General features: G+C 48.4%; 1 protein-coding gene and 1 pseudogene across 1 annotated transcript in view; both read right to left on the minus strand.

The window, feature by feature from the left end:
- Positions 1–5,658: 5,658 nt before the first annotated feature.
- Positions 5,659–11,592, minus strand: LOC123108065 (desmethyl-deoxy-podophyllotoxin synthase-like; annotated as a pseudogene).
- A 3,376-nt stretch (positions 11,593–14,968) lies between these two features.
- LOC123105461 (uncharacterized) overlaps positions 14,969–19,874 on the minus strand; it is a 7,205-nt gene continuing 2,299 nt past the window's right edge. Inside the window, exon 6 of the mRNA XM_044527537.1 lies at positions 14,969–16,270. Within this exon, the coding sequence (XP_044383472.1) occupies positions 16,040–16,270 (231 nt within the window). The 3' untranslated portion in view covers positions 14,969–16,039. The remainder of the gene's footprint in view (positions 16,271–19,874) is intronic.

Raw genomic sequence — 19,874 nt, forward strand, 5'->3', positions numbered from 1 at the left:
ACCATTATTCTACCCAATCAAAGCATGCCAATCTAGCCAGTCCGTTGATCCCGTAAAAAGGAGCCCGTGCATGTGGCGTTGCTCAAATATCTATAGTTGCTCGCCGGTGTAGAAGAAAGACGAAAGAAACTATAACCTGGGACTATTTCAAATGGACACGCATGCATTGCTTCGTTTGTCCTCATCTCGTTGTTCTCAACGAAATCCTCAAATGCCAAACGCAAATCTGGTTGGTGTCAATCAACTCGAGTCATTATAGGCCCGGAAGCGACGTTTTGGAGCTCTGGTGATCGTCTCGTTTTCTTGGGCACGTCGGCGTACATACATACGTGAGGTGACCTCGCTCGATCGACCAATCTCTCATCTCATCCTCTCCCCGTAAGCACACAAAATCAACCCCCAGAAGAGCAAAGTCAGATTTCGGTCCATGTTGAGAATCTCGAATGCACGTAGTTATCATCTCGAGTTCAAGTGGACGTTGATGCTACGTACTTCTCCACGATATCTCATTCTGTGATGCTATCGTGTGCATTTTTTTTTTTTGAAAAGGTTGCTATCGTGTGCATGTGCCTTGACCTTAGTCGACGACGGAGACGAAGTTAGTCCTTAATAGATTTCGGTTCTTAACTTGGCCGCCGTGTAGTGGTATATAATTAAGCGAAATGGGAGGAATTGCACTCAAACGACTGAGACGGTGACACCACATTACGTATGGGATTAACTTACCTTCTCCTCTTTGACATCCGTCTCTGTATGCACTTTTGCGAAGGGGTCGTCGGTCATATAGCTCGTGGCGCGGCGTGCTACAAGATACCCTATCTAAACTCCAAATCCAAATTCACACATGAGGTGCATGCACATGCGATCAAAACGGAGAATGCGATGTGCACCAAGTCCAACCGGATTGAACCCAAGAGCTAACCTTAGAACTACGTACATTCGAATATACGTGCGGATCGACGACATAGATGAAAGCTAATATCACACCGCGTATTGCCAAGTTGCTTGCCATTGTCACCATCAAAGAGTCAAGGCACTGATCACAGCTTCTAGAGGAAAGGAAAGAAGAGAGAAAATCTATGAGTTTTTCTTTTTTGCGAGTAGAGAAAATCTACGAGGTGACCCTAATAACTAGGCTCCAAAGAACAAATTTCTACGAAGAAGAAAGACGAAAGAAACTATATATAACCAGGTGAGACGTGAGAGCCTGAGACTTATCTCAAATGGACGCTCATGCATCATTTCATTTGTCCCGTTTGGTTGTCCTCATCCAAATTCTGATATTCCGGCGCATAGCATCAAGTGACTCGAGTCATTTAAGGCAGGAGAGCTAAGTTGTGGACTTTTTGACGTGCGTTTCGTCTTATTGGCAGGGCAGGTCGACCTGAGACGTGACCTCGACCAATCTCTCCTGATCTTCGAGTCCCATCGCGCACACCACACAACACATAGTCAGGTTTGGGTCCATCCATGTCGAGTGAGATTCTTCGTGCGTGTACGTACTTCCTCCGTTCCGAATTACTCGTCGCAGAAATGGATGTATCAAGATGTATTTTAGTTCTAGATACATCTATTTCTGCGACGAGTAATTCGAAACGTAGGAAGTACTTGTCATCCAAAGTCCAGATAGATGTTGCCGCTAGCTAGTTCAATGTAGTATGATCATGATATCTCATTCTTTTTGTAGGTGCCTTGGTCTTGGGCATCGATTTTCGTGCGCACTTTTGCACTAGAAAGGAGTCGTCAAGTCCAACCACAAAGGAAGAAAAGAAAAAGGTGATTGATATTTGGGCTCAAGAAAATCTTGCCGAAACCAAGAGAGAATAGATGGTTGCGTACGTCGCTCTCATGTACGAAAACGTCGTCGTTACTGACTGTAATCTTCAGAAAAGAGAGCCCCGCTGAATGTGAACACCACTTTTTGGTTTCTGAGGCATACACGCTGAAAGGGAGTTGCATTTCAGCGTGGCAAGCACGAGTAGGACGGAAGCTAGCTGGGCGACGGGAGAAGAGAGAGGCGCCGCACGACCACCAGGGATCGAAAGAAGAGAAGATTCCGTCTGGATCCGTTTGTACACATACATGCGGATTGTGGATGGGACTAGTCTCTCCAGCTGATGGCGAACAAATCTTGGCAGGCCAGCAGCCTCACTCTCACTTTACATGATGCGGTGCCTGATTGCAGACCTAGCACAGATCAAATCAAAGATGGCACTGGCAGGCAGGCGTCACCAGCTGAAATGACAGGCTCCTTCCCTGACAGAAACAGAGTAGTACACCTCTTGTGGATCTAGAGGCACGACACAAATGTCTACAACTAATTTAAAGGTGACCACTGTTGATTGAAAACAAAAACACAATCAGGCCGCGTTTGTGTCATGGGCAGGAAGGAAGCTACGTAGTGCCGTAGCCCGTAGTGGCAGCCTCGGGGATGGCGGACGTTGAAGGCAAGGCCGGGCGGCGCGCTTGCCTGACACCGACACGACGTGATTTGATTTGGCGAGCTGGGCGCCGCTTCGTCCTTCCGTCTCGTCAACCTCGAGCCCATGGCCGCGCAGCCCGGACGGAGTTGAATGCCCAGGGAGGGGAAAGCAATGCGGCCGCCGTCGGTATGGGCATGGGCTGGTGAGGAGAGGAGTGTCCTTGAGATGCAGAGGAGGAGCCATCATTGCCGGCCGGCGACCCCGTTCCCAGATCCACCAAGGAAGCGAGATGCCGCCGCAAGGAGGCGAGAGCGAATGGTCGCATGATCGAATTAGATTGATCGGTCCAAAGACTCCGAACAGTGAGTCACCAGAAACAACATCAGTGCAGTGCAGTGCAGCAGTCAAAGCAGGGCGGTCCCTGTCTCAGACAAATACTACGTTCAGACTTAGGCTTAGCACACTGGCACTGGCCATATCACATCGATCAGGAATGAGGTAGACGTGATGCGCCGGCGGCGACAGGTCTCGGAAGCTCTACATACTAGGAGAACCAAACCCTTGAATTATTTCCGTTTACCGTGGCTGTTTTTCTTTTGTGATGACAAGCGTTCCTGATTTTCTGCACCGACCCACGACCATAGCAATTGAACACTGCTTTATGGGAATTGATTTGTGTTTCTCCTGTCAGGATGATCTGATTTGCAGTGCTAGCTTTTAGCAAATCAGTACTACCGAGGTTGAGTCTTGCGAATATTGTTGCATTATATAAGAGTTTTTCTAATTCTCAGAGAATATCCAATAGTACCTTTAATAATAGTACAATAGGCTTTCTAAATAATTTGTTCATCGTGTTTGGCCTCGTTAAACAAGTTTGGAAAAACAGACAAATGTTCTTCATCATGTTCAAACTTTTGTTCGGAGACTTGCTTACTAGTAAATCTTTGGCCGTTGCTTCTAGAGTCCATTGGAGAATTTATTCATACCATCTTTCCTCAAGCACCCGAGTCTTGTGTAGTTGATTATTCCCTCTGTATTCTGTGGCACATTTCAAAAGCTAGAACGATGAGAACTGAAGGCGCGGGAGTTCGCAGCCAGCCCACCAGGGTTCAAGTCTCGGCTTGAGCATTTGGTGTTCACGGAGTTTTCTTGTGTAAAAAAATGCCAAGAGGCGGCTAGTGTAGCCCGGGTTGGTCTCGTTTTTTTTGAAAGCTAGAACGATCCAAGGTGACACTGCTAATGCTGCTTATCGCTCTCACGCTCTGGCCTAATGTTTTGCAGGTACCATCGCTGTTTAATGGAGCAGATCGACACTGACGGTGAACAGCAATTTGCTTCATCCTCTTCTCTTTCTCAGTCTCATGCTACAGGTCTTGGAATTTACAGTACATTTGTGACAACACGCCGTACATCTCTGCATGTATGAAAGTGCAAGTAGCTGATGCAGAAGCTCATGCTTGACGTCTACATATGCCGTTGAATGCAACCATGTCTTTGATCAGAGAGGTTCCTCGTGCCACTAGTGCAGATTCCATGACATATCTAGAGATTGAAATAAACAAGGGGGGTCTCCCCCAGCTCACCATCGTCACAACAGTATAAACCGACGATGTATCTAGGGATCCTACGCTCCATTTTCCGCGCTACACATGCAGACGGACACCAGGGCGATCGACGAGATGACCACACCTGTCCTCTTGTGTTTGATTTTCTCTTCTCCGAGCACTTCACACTGGTGCGATGTACTGCTCACTAGCCCGCCGTGTCCACACACGGAAAGCAGTGACCAGAAAGAGACAACACCAGCGCAGCAGCAGTAGCAGTCAAAGCAGGACGGTCCCTGTCCTCTGACCCAACACTCGGATCTCGCTTCGATTGCTCAGACCTCAGAGAGGCGAATGGTCACACTCGCCGCCGTTGGTGACCCGACTCTGACTGCATCACCACACACCACACAGATCTCGCTCGCCCAGAAAAATGTCACTTTCAGGCTTGGCAAACTGGGCATCCGTCGGATCATGAGGTAAAGCTGATGTGCCGGCGACGTCAGCTCTCCACAACTCTATATACATACAATCGATGCTCCACGGAAACACATCAAAAACTGACAATTGTTGTAAAATTTATTTATTCCAGTTCTTCACCCATTCCTTCCAGTCTTTGCTGCACATCAAATCACTATTTTGACATGCACACAACTTCTGCTGCTGCATAATTCTGAGGTTCAGTACACAGTTACCTTCTTTTTCTCGCTTATAATCTGCTACATTGGAATGCCTGACACGACCGCGGTGTATCGACCAACCACTGTCTTGAGGACCTCAAAGTATCCTGGAACTTGGAAGTGACAAGTAGAACCAACGCAAGCATCACCATAATCCAAACATTCTGGTTACTCTAATCTGGCACCTCTTCATTTACCATTTGAAATTTACCGCCTCCCCCGGTAATCTCATGCCATTACGTAACATCACCATCTAGCAGCAGGAGCCACCGCTCAGGTCACGTACAACATGATGTTTCTGCTGTTGCAGATTCTGTCACGCATTTTGTAACAACAACAACAACAACAAGGCTGCCATCACTTCAACAATAAGGTCAATCTAACTTTGAGGAAAAATTAAATAAAAAGGGCATAAGAAAATCTACAACAATCTGCTCTGTTACTCTAAGCCCTCGGCATTCACAATAAAGTAAACCCATCTACAGTATCGGCAAAAGTAGCATTTGAAACCAGACGTGCAGACAAATGTTACCTTAACATGACCGCGACGTCAGGTCATCAAGTAAAGGTGGTGTGCCCGAGACGTCAGGTCTCTGAATATATATGATCGATACTCCAGAGAAATAGAAACTATAGCTGAGGTGACAGTGCAACTGCTTATCATCTTCAGGACACAAGAAAGATTGCAGTTACTTATTCCATGCTCTCAAGCAACATTCCTTTCAGTTTGTGCTGCAGATCAAATCACAAGTCTGACATGCCCACTACCGCATGTTGTGAACAAGATCATTAAAAATAGACACACGATCATATATCACAAATAATTGCATCACTTAGTGCTATGCAGTAGCTACTGCCATGCAGCGACAACCAGGCAATTTAATGTTGGCCCATAGTAACATGAACAATAGTGTGGTATAACAATTTTTCCATGAAATTCTCTTATTCCAATGTTGGCATAAAGGTAAAAATGCCACACACAATAGACCTCTCGAGTATAGTATGGCGGATTTAAATCTCCATAGCTTTGGAGCATAGGTGTGGAATAGCTCCAAGGTGCAGGTCGGAACTTCTGCGTACAATTAACCCAAATTTCTTGGACATGTCCACCGACTCCGAAATGGCCCCATCAGGAAGCATCCAGTCAAAGTGATAGAGAAAGTTAGCCAATGCCATCTCTAAAACTGATGAGGCGAATGTTATCCCAGGACAAAGGCGTTGCCCGAACCCGAACGGAGTGAATTCGAAGCATGACCCATTATAATCCATGTTATTGTTTTCAAACCTCTCTGGATTAAACTCTTCAGGCTTGTTCCAGTGTTGAGGATCCCTGGAAATTGCGAAGGCATTAATGTATACATTGGTACCTTTAAGTATATCATAACCCATAATTTTGCAGTCCTCTCCATTCTTGCGGTTGAGTAGCAGGTGTATGCAATCTTAATGTTTCCTTGATGACCATCCGCATGTAGTGGAGTTCTGCAAGGTCGCTACTGACAATGATAGCTTGGTCTAGACCTAGTACCCCACGGACCTCTAATTGTGCCTTAGCCATGGCTACTGGATGATTGATGAGTTCCGACATAGCCCACTCAAAAGTGGTTGAAGTGGTATCAGTAGCGCCTCCAAAAATGTCCTGGATTGGAAATTTTTTTTTAGAAAAGGAGGAGGACCCCCGGCCTCTGCATCTGGGCGATGCATATGGCCACTTTATTAATTATTCTCACAAGACCTTATAAAGTCATACAACAGTAAGACTAAAGCCACCGTTTAAGCAACAACTGTCACTACTCCTATCCAATTGATGAAGGGGCGCTGATAGTCTGGGCCTAATACCAAACAGACAGCGTAGCCAAACCTAAACATCTAAGACCTGAGGTCCCAACCAGGACGCCTGTCGGGTATGGGGCACCTACCAGTCCGGCGCACTCCTCAATCAGGACGCCTGCCGGGTATGAGGCCGCCGCAGCCACCTGCCACCAATCCATCTTCAGTACTGTACTGCTGCACCACCTTGCCCGGCCTCTCTGCCATCGACGCCACCACGACGTCTGATAACGTCACCCTCCTGCGCGAGTCCCTCGCCACACATCAGGCGCCGAGTCTCCACTGCGCCACGCCGCCGAGAAACGCCACCATTAGTGTGCAGGATGAATCACCGCTCCACCAATTATTCCGTTCACTGGTCCCTCGATCCCGTGTACACCTCCAAAAATGACGCCACAAGAGGGAAACGACACAATAATGCCACCGTCTTCCGATCTACTGATCTAGGGTTTCCCCCAGAGGTAGCAGATAGTGGCCTGAAACTTCTCAACAGCGATGCCTTCAACAAGGGATCGACACCGAATAGTGCCACCATTGTCGGCCTCGACAGCAGCTGCGAGCAGGTCTTCACCCAGATCTGTTCCAATGGCCTCCATCAAGCGTCTTGTGCACGGATCGTCCACCATCACGGCCGCCGCGTCGCCCGTCGCGAGTCCACAGCCACCGACACATCCTCCGCCGTCCGGGGTCGCCGCCCCGGGATCCATCCCTCGTTGGCCGCTGGAACGAAGCCACCGAGCCCCATCGAGGGCGGCCAACGGGGGCGGAGAAGCTAGATCCGGCCAAGCGCGGCCAGGATCCGACCTCTCCCCGCGCTGAAGCCAAGGTTGCGCCCGCAGGGCCAGGTCCGAGCCGGATCCGCGCCTGCGCCAGCCCCGATCCGCCGCCATGCCATGGTCTTGCACCGTGCAGCCACCACGGCCTGGACGCCCGCCCGCACCGCACGGCCGAGAGCCCCGCCGCCGCCACGCCCCGCACCAGCGTCACGCCGCCGCCGCGCCACCGCATCTCGCGCTGCCGCCACACACCGGGAGGGGAAGAGAACCCCGCCGCTGCCGACGCCCACGGGCTTCGCCCTGCGGCGCCCTTCGGCGGCGGCAGGGGAAGGGAGGTTGGAGGAGGCGGCCGCGGAGTTGAGTCTAGGGTTCGCCCGACGCCGCTCGCGAGGGCAACGCGGGGCGTGCGGGCTCTTCCCCTCCTGGATTGGACATAGACAATCATTATTTCGAAGAAATGCTATCCAATACAGAGCTATTAGTTCTATATTGGATATTAAAGTTTAAATAGTCTATTCCATGCTTGCTGACGGAGATTTATAATTGATCGAGTATTCTAGGATTTTGCACACACACAGAAGGTCAATTACTTCTACTTTATGAACAGGAAGAGCCCCCCTGCCCTCCTGTAGAGGTAAGTACAAAAAATGTGTGTCAGACATATAGTATTAACCATAGTTTAAAAAAGCCGGACCGCGGTGAATCATTCAGGCGACTGATATAATTCACTGATTCGGTGGTCGGACCGCCGGCTCACCTGGTTTGTTGGCGACAAAAACCATTCTTTTTAACTAAAATTTAAGGAATTTCCGGAATTTTTTTGCCGCATAATGTATATATAGTGTATACTTGATACTTCAAAATAATCCAAAACCAGGTCAGTGCAAGTGGTATTGTGCCTCGCCATGGTGTACTGATTTTCTCCTGTTTTTCTGTTTTCGACCGGTGCCTCTAAACTATGATATTTACTGATTTAGATTTTAGAAATGATATCTAACACACTTATCTAGAAAAAAGTTCAACCATGAGTATCTTTTTGTTTTGTGAGGGACCAAGCTATGATGCTAACTTTAGAAAGTCCAAAGTGAGGCCGAGCTACATCTAGCTCGGTTAAAAAAAATTGAATCTGCATTTATATGTTTTAAAAAAATTGAAAAATATTCTCTGGTGTAGATAATATCGAGATCTACCTTTGTGAAAAAAATCAATCACAAATTCGTCGTATTTTGGACTGGGGCAAAAAGACAATTTGCAGATCTGGATCGGTGAACAGTGTACAGTCTAAAAAATTCAAAATTTTGCGAGATTTGTCATTTTTGTGTAGCCTAGAATAATACTCCCCCGTCTGGAAATACTTGTCAAAGGAATGGATGTATCTAGACGTATCTTAGTTTTAGATACATACATTTCTATGCATTTCTCCGACAAGTATTTTAGGACGGAGGGAGTACGAATTTTGACTTGAAAATTTACAGACGGGTAGATCTCGACTTTAGCTATATCTAGGATTGTTTTCGAATTTTTCGAAACACAAAAATGCAAATAAAATAAAATTATAAACAGAGCTACATGTGTAAGTCGGCCTCCAAAACACCGCTCTCGCTAACTTTTCTTTATATTAGTAGACATGATCAGATGCATGATTCTGCCCAGACGTACAGATTTCTTGATAAAGATGTGTCTTAAGTCGTAACCAAGCACATGCATGAGATGGCAATAGAAAGGAAAATATATACTCACAAACAAGACGGTGGTTATCATCTCTGTGGTTAGAGGGGATTCCAGCGAGTCCTCCTCCTGGCATGTGAGCAGCACGTCTAGCAGCCCACAAAGTTTTTTTGTAGCTCAGACTACATGAAACCTCTTATCCTCAACTCTCCAGCCTTGTTTTGAGATCCGTACTCTCCAACTAGCAGCCCTTCGTCGCCGTTACTGGCAGCTCGCACCGCCTTGCACTCGACGAGGATATCGGTGATGATGCGCTGCATGAGGTCGAGGCTGCTCTTCATGCGGCGCTCCTCGCTGCTCAGCCACCGCACGAGCCTCGAGGACGGGAAGAGGTCGACGAGGGAGAAGCCTCCAAGAAGGTTCATGACCTGGTGAGACGTGTGGATGTAATCCTCCCGCTGGCTGAACTTGCCGCCGAAGACCGCCCGTGCCACGACGTCGTTGCTCAGCGCCACCACCTTCTGGCTGACGTTGACGGTGGCGCCAGGTGATGCCGCCATGGAGCGGAGGAGGCTGCCCATCTCCTCGGACCTGACACTCTCCATGCGCCTGACCTGCTTGGAACTGAGGAGCTCCGTGGCGCACACCTTGCGCATTCGGCGCCAGTGGTCGCCGTAGGGGGCGAAGCTGATGCCCATGCCACCATAGCCGACGATGTCCTGCATCCCGGTGGTCCGCCGGTTCGCGAACAGGAGGTCGCTGGCCTTCATCATCTGCCTCACCGCCTCCGCGCTGGAAACCACCACGGTGGGGACCTCGCCTAGCTGGAGGTACATCATGGGCCCGTGCCAGCGACACAGCTCTGTCATGGTGCGGTGCGGGAGGACGCTGACGACGTGGTGGAGGCTGCCGATGATCGGGAGTCTCCATGGCCCTGGAGGCAGCCGCTGCTTCTTACCGCCGGAGAGCTTGAAAAACCAAAGGGCCAGTAGCGTGGATAGTGCTATCAAACTTAAGGTCAACCACCCCTCCATGATATGATTTGCAAGTGAGCACTTCGCTCCTCCTGTCCATCAGCTAATAATGGCCAACCAGCCATGCCAAATTCTAGTTTGCATCCTGTGCCTGGCAGAAGAGTAAAAAAAAAGACGTATATTGTTCAACTCGTGCAGTTTGCATCTGGATCTACATATCAACTATTACTACCAATTGCCCGTATACTTTAAGACATTGGGACTCGTAGTCAAGGCTCGTTGATAGTAGTAATTTGAGACGCTTGAGATGTATTCAGCCAGCCAGTCCCACACTCCAACAAGAAGAGGCCTTTCACTTAGTACAGATATACGCGCTAGTTGGGCTTGTATATTGAGTAGGTGCGATGCTGAGATGTGTAATTTTATACTCCCTCCTGTCCTTTTTAGTTCGCATATAAGATTTGTCTCAAGTCAAACCTCGTAAAGTTTGACCAACTTTATAAAAAAATATACGTACATCCATAATGTGAATTCATTATCATCAGATGTGTCTTGACTTAAATTTTCATATTGTATAACTTTAGCATTGTAGATGCTGATATTTTTTTCATATAAATATGGTCAAACTTTACGAAGTTTGACTTCAGACAATTCTTATATGTAGAGTAAAAAGGACCGGAGGGAGTACTTAGTAGGTGGAGGGCCTCCTCCTCGAGCATCGTAAGATTTTGGGTTTAATTTTGCACATACACTGGATCAATTAGTTCTACTACTTTATGAATTGGAAGAGCATCAGTAAAGGTAAGGTAAGTGCAAACAAATGTGGTCCAAACATTAAAAGATTTAGAGCAAACACTAACCCGATGGGGAGCCGCTGCTGGTGCGGCTCATGCATGCAGGAGCGTGTTGTGTGCACGCAAATGCTGGCGCTTCGTCCGCCGGCGCGACGCTGCGCTCCAGTTCAAGCTCATCCCTATGCACGGCATGGAGGAGGTGACTGTAACGTCCCAAGACCGGAGCTTCAGATGCTTTTTAGGGTTTACGGGTTTTTCGTCATGTGAGTTGTTGGTTTATTGCATTCAGCTTTGCATCATGTGCATTGCATCATGTCATCATGCCATCATGTTATTTATTTTTTCTTAACTCAACTAAATAAATGGCATGGATCTTTGATCCATTTAAACCGATAGTGAATTCTTTTTATAACATATCTTCCCAATATTTTAGGGAGCTATATTAAATATTCTATTAATTTGAAATCATCAAAACACACTTGCAGATTAATTCCCCGTGCCTTTGTCCCATGCATCATCTCCTTCTCTTTTCCTTCTATTTCCTTTCTTTTGCAAGTGCCATTTTCCCCTTCTCTATTAATGTTCATTCTTTTTAGATAAATTCTCAACCATGCCTGCAACCTCTCAGTCAAATTTCAGATCCTTTGGAGTTATTTTGGTTAGGTTCAAAAATGCCTCAAGTTTGAATCATATTTAAACTTGTTTTATTTTTTTCTACCTCTAAAAATATCCAAGACAATTTAGCAAATAGAGTATAGTTCCTGAAGATTGAGGATATTTTTATATCTGAAAAACTCCTCTTCTAGCCCCCTGTCCTTTTTCTTTTATTGTTACTGTTTATCTAAATAAACATGAAGTAAATGATAAAAGAAAAGGTTTTCCTGGGCCTCCCTAGGCCAACTTCCGCTCCCGCCCACCTAAGGCCATCCCGTCCCGCAGGCCGGCCCATCCTCCCCCCCAGCCCACCTAACCTAACCAAAACCTAGCCCGAGCCCCCCGTGCACCCCCTCCTCTTGGTCTCCCTCGCGCCGCCAGGAGACAGCGAGCGTGCTGCCTCGCTCGATCCCCTCTTCCCCTCCCTCTTCCTCTCGCTCACAGGGAGAGAGCAGCAGAGCCAGTGCTGCGCCTCCCTACGTTTCTCCTGATGCCGAGCTCCACCACGGGCCTTGACGTCGGCGACCGGCGTCGTCCCATCCGCGCCTCCTCCTCCCTCCGCTTGGCCACGACGCCCCGCGCCTCTCCGCTGCCTGCATCCCCATGGCGCCCGCATTCCGTGCCCGAGGCCTCCTCCTCGACCTCGCATCCCTCGCCGTCTGCAACCTCCGTCCAGCGAGTGGCGCCGCGTATCCTCGCGCCTCCCGACCCGGTGCTCCCCTGCACATGCGCCCGAGGCCGCGGCTTCCTCGTCCTGGTCCATGGCGGACTCGCCGGAGCCCAGCCGTCGGACCAGCAGCTCCCACGCCACGCCTCTGCTCCGCCCTCCGCCTTGCTGCCCCGACGTGCCTCGTCCTCGTCGCCTTGCTGCACCACGCCTGTTGCCGGACCTTGCATCGCCGGCCTGCCGCCCTGAAGACTGCGCCCTGCCAGACCTCCCCTGCCGCTCCCTGCATCAGGCCTACCGCCGACCCTCCCATCCGCAGGCAACTCCGGCTGTTGCTGTTGTCGCAACGTCCCCAAACATGAGCACGACCACGGACGGCTACCTCCATATGGATTTCGTCAAGTTCCGCTTCCACAAGTGTACCCCTACGTGTTGGATTCGTCAAGTACTGCACCGGAACGCCAAGTACATGGATTTGCCAAGTTCCCCTCCGAACATGTACGAATATGCCCGGTGATGCGACAAGTACCCCGACAACGTGTACATCTACTCCATCAAGACCGGACCGACAAGTACCCCAACGTCGTGTGTACCACTACCGTCGCCCCGAAGACGTTGGAGTCATCAAGTACCTCACCGAACGAACGTGAACGACTACCGTCGCAAGAACGGGACCGGAAAGTCCGAAGACCCCAAGTACCACGACACCGATGACATGAACATCTACGGATACTCGTGCTTCAATAAACATGTACCACTACCATCGTCGAGATCGCGAGAACCTCTACCGTCGACCCTAGAGCATGCGAGATCGACTACTTCCACTACCGCCGTCGCGAGAACGCCTACTTCCCTCCACGAGCGAGAACCGTCTCCTTTGCACGCTCCGAAGGTATAACCTCGAGACGACATCCGTGAACGAATGCTTGCGATGTTTGAGATGCTCGTGTTTGCACCGTGTCCAATTTGTCACTCGTTCCTTGTCGCCCACTCGTGCGACATCCGGAATCCGGGAGCGCCCCACCATTTTTTGCACGCATCCGCACACTTCTCCTTTGCATCGGTATCTCAATCGAGTTACCGAAACCGGAACGCTGTCGTGGCATCGTTTTTGTATCGTTGCCGTGGCACCCCTTTCCTTTCCACCACGGTGACCGATGCTTCATAATGCTCTTATCAAGTTTTAATAAAAAAATTGCATAAACTTGTTCATGTCATCCGCATCATGATAACAACAATTAAAATGTTTAAATTGTTGTTGCACCAAATTGCTAAATACATATGGGGATTTAGCGGAATTGTTGTTTGTTATTTCCGGCCTCATTTAAACTTGCCTAAATATTTAGTTTACTCATGTTTCATCTCTTGCCATGTTTAACAACATTTAATATTGTTGGGTACATAAAAGAGAGTGAACTAAGTAAGTCATGTGGTGTTTCGACAATATGCAACTTGTTGCATATTGAGCTCCACTTAATTTATAGTATTGTTTGTGCACTTTGCCATGCCATGCTTCATTAAACCGGACATGCATCATACTTGATTGTGCATCATGCCATGTTTATGTGGTAGTTGTTTACTATGTTGTTTGCTTCTTTCCGATGTTGCTTCTTCGGGTTAGTTCCGTTAACGTCGCGTTTGTGAGGAACCGTTCGACTACGTCCGTTTATCCTCTTCATGGACTCGTTCTTCTTCCTTGCGGGATTTCAGGCAAGATGACCATACCCTCGAAATCACTTCTATCTTTGTTTGCTAGTTGCTCGCTCTATTGCTATGCCTATGCTGCGATACCTACCACATGCTTTATCATGCCTCCCATATTGCCATGAGCCTCTAACCCACCTTGTCCTAGCAAACCGTTGTTTGGCTATGTTACCGCTTTGCTCAGCCCCTCTTATAGCGTTGTTAGTTGCATGTAAAGATTGGAGCTTGTTTCATGTTTGGAACATGGATATTTTGTTGGGATATCACAATATCTCTTATTTAATTAATGCATCTATATACTTGGTAAAGGTTGGAAGGCTCAGCCTTATGCCTGGTGTTTTGTTCCACTCTTGTCGCCCTAGTTTCCGTCATATCGGTGTTATGTTCCCGGATTTTGCGTTTCTTACGCGGTTGGGTTACAATGGAAACCCCTTGACAGTTCGCTTTGAATAAAACTCCTCCAGCAAGGCCCAACCTTGGTTTTACCATTCGCCACCTAGCTTTTTTCCCTTGGGTTAGGCCAGCCCAAGGGTCATCTTTATTTTAACCCCCCGGCCAATGCTTGTCTAAGTGTTGGTCCGAAATGGGTAGCCTGCGGGGCCACCTTAGGGAAACTTGAGGGCTGGTTTTACTCGTAGCTTGACCTATCCGGTGTTGCCCTGAGAACGAGATATGTGCAGCTCCCATCAGGATGTCGGCACATCGGGCGGTCTTGCTGGACTTGTTTTACCATTGTCGAGGATGTCTTGTAACCGGGATTCCGAGTCTGATCGGATCTTCCCGCTAGAAGGAATATTCTTCGTTGATCGTGAGAGCTTGTGATGGGCTAAGTTGGGACACCTCTGCAGGGATTTGAACTTTCGAAAGTCGTGCCCGCGGTTATGGGCATATGGGAATTTGTTAATGTCCGGTTGTAGAAAACCTAAAGTTTAACTTAATTAAAATGCATCAACCGCGTGTGTAACCGTGATGGTCTCTTTCCGGTGGAGTCCGGGAAGTGAACACGGTGTTGGAGTTATGTTGGACATAGGTTGTTCTAGGATCACTTCTTGATCATAGTTTCTCGACCGTGCTTTGCCTTCTCTTCTCGCTCTCATTTGCGTATGTTAGCCACCATATATGCTAGTCGCTTGTTGCAGCTCCACCTCATACCTTTTACCTTACCCATAAGCTTAAATAGTTTTGATCGCGAGGGTGTGAGATTGCTGAGTCCCCATGACTCACAGATACTTCCAAAACCAGCTTGCAGGTGCCGATGATGCCATTCCAGGTGATGCAACCGAGCTCAAGGAGGAGCTCGATGAAGATCTTGTCCTTTATGTTGTTTCGTTCTAGTCGATCAGTAGTGGAGCCCAGTTGGGGTCGATCGGGGATCTGTGTAGCTTTTGGGGTAGTCTTCTTTTATTTTGGTTCCGTAGTCGGATCTTGATTATATCTGAATGATGTAATACTTTATTCATGTATTGTGTGAAGTGACGATTATAAGCCAACTATGTATCTCTTTTCCTTATGTATTATATGGGTTGTGTGAAGATTACCTCACTTGCGATATCGCTTTCAATGCGGTTATGCCTCTAAATCGTGCTTCGATACGTGGGAGATATAGCCGCATCGAGGGCGTTACAGTGACCGACGAACGGCGCGTGCCTGCAGTTTGAAAGCGGTGAGAAAGCTAACTTGTTCTCAACTTGTCCTGCGATTTGCATCTGGATCTACATATCAACTACTGCCAATTACCCGTATGCTTCAAGACACTAGGACTCGTAGACAAGGGTCGTTGATAGTATTTTTGAGACTCTCACAAGAAGAGACGACCTTTTGCTTTTGCTAACGTTGCTTCCTCCATGTCACCATATGATAGTACAAATATATACGTCAGTTAGGCTTGTACTCACTCCGTTCCAAATTATAAGATGTTTTACATATTTATAGGTGTGGACTAGATACGGACCAAAACGACTAAATCTACACTCTAAAATACTGAAAATGTCGTTACTAACTATAATCTTCAGAAGACCCCCACTGAAAACTGGACCCAGAATTTTGAGAAAAGTACCGATAGGACGGCAGCTAGCTGGGTGACAGGGAAGAGTGGCACAACACAAACTCCCTTCGTCCCGGATCTATCAATTTCTGCGACAAGTAATTCGAAATGAAAGAAGGATGTATTTTAAAGGTGATCACTGTTGAAATAAAAAAATACAAGAAGCCAGTGGTGTTACTGGTGTAGTGGCAGCAGGGTGGCGGACGGACGGACGTTCAAGGCAAAGCCGGGCGGCGCGCTTGCTTGACGTGATTTGACGAGCACCACTTGGTCCTTCCGTCTCGTCAACCTGGAGCCCCGCTACATGGGCAGGCCGAGCCGAGAGCAGCAGGAGGCCAAGGGAAAGCGACGCGGCCGGCCGCCGTCGGCATGGGCATGGGCTGGTGCCTGGTGGAGAGCGCCCTTGGGGATGCAGAGGAGGAGCCATCAATGCCGGCCGGCGACCACGTTCCCAGATCCAGGAGCCAGAGCCAGAGCCATGCCCATGCGCTCCTGGCGGAAATCACATATTTGACCTGAGGCAGAAATCAATTCACAAACTGACCTGCTTTCAAAAAAATTTCACTCTGCTGACCCTTTCGTGTGGCGCCCTACAGCTGGGCGTCGCACCCTACTGTGCAGCGCCCATCACTTAGGCGCCACACTTCCTGCCAGCGTGGCAGCCCTGGTCCAGCTGCGGCCCCACACGCACCTGTGCAGCGCCTAAGTCTTAGGCGCCACACATGTAATGTGCAGCGCCTAGCTCTTGGGCGCTGCACAGTCTGTGTTCCACTTGGGCTGGCCCCACCCTCTCTCCCCTCCCACCCCCACCCCACACACCCCCACCCCACCCAAACCCTAAGGCTTGCGGCCCTCCTCTCTTCCCCTCTCCCCCCCCCTCTCAAATCCTTCTCAAATCTTGCAAATCCGGAGTATTTGACCGTGGATTTCGAAGCCAACCCCCCTCCCTTAAGGTAATCTCCTCCCATCCCCTCGTTTTCATCTATAGGAATTGTCACATTTGCTCAAATCTTGCTAGTTTGGGGGAAACCCTAGTTTTGACTTGGATTTGCAAATTTGTGTTGAATGATGCTATGCTTCTTTGCTAACTTGGGTTGGTTAAGCTTCCATAGTATGCTAGGGTTAGGGTTATGTGTGTTTGATGTTGGTGTTAGGGTTATGCTATGGTTATGGTTGTTTTATATGTTAGGGCATATGTGTGCAAATATTTTTCTTAAGTATTTACTTGATATATGTGTGTTTTTGATTATTGTAGGGATGGGGAGAACATGTGTTTATGTTCATCATGTGGATAGAGAGGCCTTTTTGAAAGGCAATATTGAGACGGACCCGAATGAGCTTGACATGGTGTTTGAGAGTAGTCCTAGCTATGCGGAGCTTTTGGAACAAGTGAGGAAAGATTTGAATTGGACGGACCCAAGTGACGTTGTTGAGTTCGAGGGAAGGCATAATGTTGGTTTTTGGATGCACATCCGTTGGAAGACAATGCGTGTGAACTCCGAGCAACGTTGGGTTGCATACAAGGAGACGGTTGCCGAATCTCTAGACAAGGCTCTTGAGTTATTTGTCTCCAAGAAGGTTGAGTCTACTTTGAATTTAGACTTGAACCGGAACCCCTCCCCGTTGGTTGCTAGCACTCCCCCACCCATGAACCAAGATCAAATGAGTGAACCTCAATTCACGCAACAAGATTGGCCAACATTGAGCCCGACTCCAAACAACCAAAATGAAGGTTTTGAAGAGGAGAATGATGAGTACGAGAAGGATGACAACGAAGTTGACCTCCATGACAACAATGTGGGTGATCTCGACCAATATCATGTGCAAGAGACAATGGACCAATCCATCCCTTTTTCCCGTGCATATGCATCGGACTCGGATGACGATGGTCCCGATGAAGAAGTTGATGAGGAGGGGTTCACGCCGAAGGAGGCCGAAGCATTCAAGAAGGTATTCGGGCGGGATCACAAGACACCATTGTTCAAGGATCTTAGTCTCGCGGATGAAGCCGTTGTGGATGGTGGCAAATGCATATCTCTTGGAGCTAGGCCAAGTTCTCACCGTGATTTGGAAGACGGCAAGAACGGGATATATCCCGGTTGTGAGTTTCAATCCTTCTTGGAATTTAAGATGTGGCTCGACAACTACTCGGTTACACATTATCGTCCACATAAAGTGGCCAACTCGGATGTTAATGTGCGTTACACGGTCAAATGTGAAGTGCCAACATGTCCATGGATTGTGCGTGCAAGGCCATGGAAAGGAGGTCCCACTTGGCGCATAGTGAGTTGTCTACCAACTCACATGTGCCGGCACAAGAATGCGGATGGCAAGCTTGTGCACCAACAACACAGACAACTCACGTCCGAGTTCATTGCTTACAGGCTGTCCAACCAAATATCCACACTTCCAATAATGAGCATCAAGAGTGTCATTGACCTTGTGAAAGCCATCTTTCATTACAAGGTGAAGTACGGCAAGGCATGGAAGGCGAAGCAAGCCGCATTCAAGATGTTGTATGGCAATTGGGAGGAAGCATACAACCGACTCCCTAGGTTGTTGTTAGCTATGGCCGCCACAAACCCAGGCATGGTTCACGTGGTTGAGCCTCATGGGCACCAAACTTTGATTCATAACGGGAGGACCGTCCGAGTATTTGGCCGTGCATTTTGGGCCTTTGAGCAATGCGTGAGGGCTTTTGAGCATTGTCGGCCCGTCATCGCCATTGATGTCACGTTCTTGACCGGACAATACAAGGGCACTTTATTGGTTGCAATAGCAAGTGATGCCAATAACCGGGTGTTGCCTTTGGCTTTCGCTTCGGTTGAGGTGGAGAACAATGATAACTGGGAGTGGTTCTTGCGTCAACTGAGAACAAGGGTATTACCGGCTGAAAGGGAAATTTGTGTCATATCGGATCGCCATGCTGAAATTCTAAATGCGGTGGTGATTGACATTCCCGGACATAGAAAGTTGCATCATCGATGGTGCATGAGGCACTTTTGTGCAAACTTCTATAGGGCATGTGGTATCAAGGAGTTGGCCGATGATCTTCAGGATTGTTGTCTCGCTTTCACCAACAAGCGGTTTTCCACATTGTTCAATGCATTGCTCAGACACAAAAAACTTGACCCCGGCGGTCAGGAGTTTCTCAATAAGAACATTGCCGAAAGGAATATGTGGGCACGTGCTTTCGATGAAGATGGCCGGAGGTACGGTCAAATGACAAGCAATATGGCAGAATGCTTCAATAAGGTGCTCAAGGGTGTACGTGCATTACCCGTGACGGCAATAGTTCAATACACATTTGACAAGATGAATGAATACTTTTTGAAGCACTCAATGGAGACTGATAAGCAGATTGCTGGTGAGAACAAGGATAAGCACAAGTACAATTTCTCACCAAAGGTTGAAGAATGGTTGGAATTTCAATCACGAAAGGCAGACTCCAAAGAAGCTGTTCTATATGACGACAACGAGTGGAAGTATGAGGTGAAAGAGCCCGGAGGAACCACAAATGATGGCCGCCAGCACGGAGGCCGGGCTTTCAAGGTCTCCCTAACACGGTGTGATTACAGCTGCATGAGGCCGTCTTTGCTTCATCTCCCATGCTCGCACTTGTTAAATGCATCCCGGGTTAGGAATGTGGACGTCAATCACCCTCTAACCGTGAGGGAGTCCGAGTTCTCAATCATGACGGTAAAGAAGACATGGACTCCACGGTTCCAGCCATACTTGGACCAATCACAATGGCCGGAGTATCATGGAGTTCAACTATGGCCGGACCCGGAATTGAAGGTCGTTAGCCGGGGAAGACGTAAGACTAAGCGTCTTAGAGGTGACATGGACGGATGGGGCCGTGGTGGCGGTGGAGAATACGGCACCGGCCAATTCCAAGAGCCTCGTGAGGAATCCCGTTGTGGGGGCTGCAGTAATGGGGGACACAACACAAGAACTTGTCCCAAACCAAGAAAGAGATCAAAGAAAAATGGTTCAAGCACAAGCCAAGCAAATGATAGCCAACCAAGTGAACCAAGGGGTAGCCAACCAAGTCAAACAAGTGGTGGAGTGCCAAACCACTCAAATCAAACAAGTCAACGAGGAACTAGGCAACAAAGA

This window comes from Triticum aestivum, chromosome 5A (genome assembly GCF_018294505.1).
Source record: "Triticum aestivum cultivar Chinese Spring chromosome 5A, IWGSC CS RefSeq v2.1, whole genome shotgun sequence".
Classification (NCBI taxonomy): domain Eukaryota; kingdom Viridiplantae; phylum Streptophyta; class Magnoliopsida; order Poales; family Poaceae; genus Triticum; species Triticum aestivum.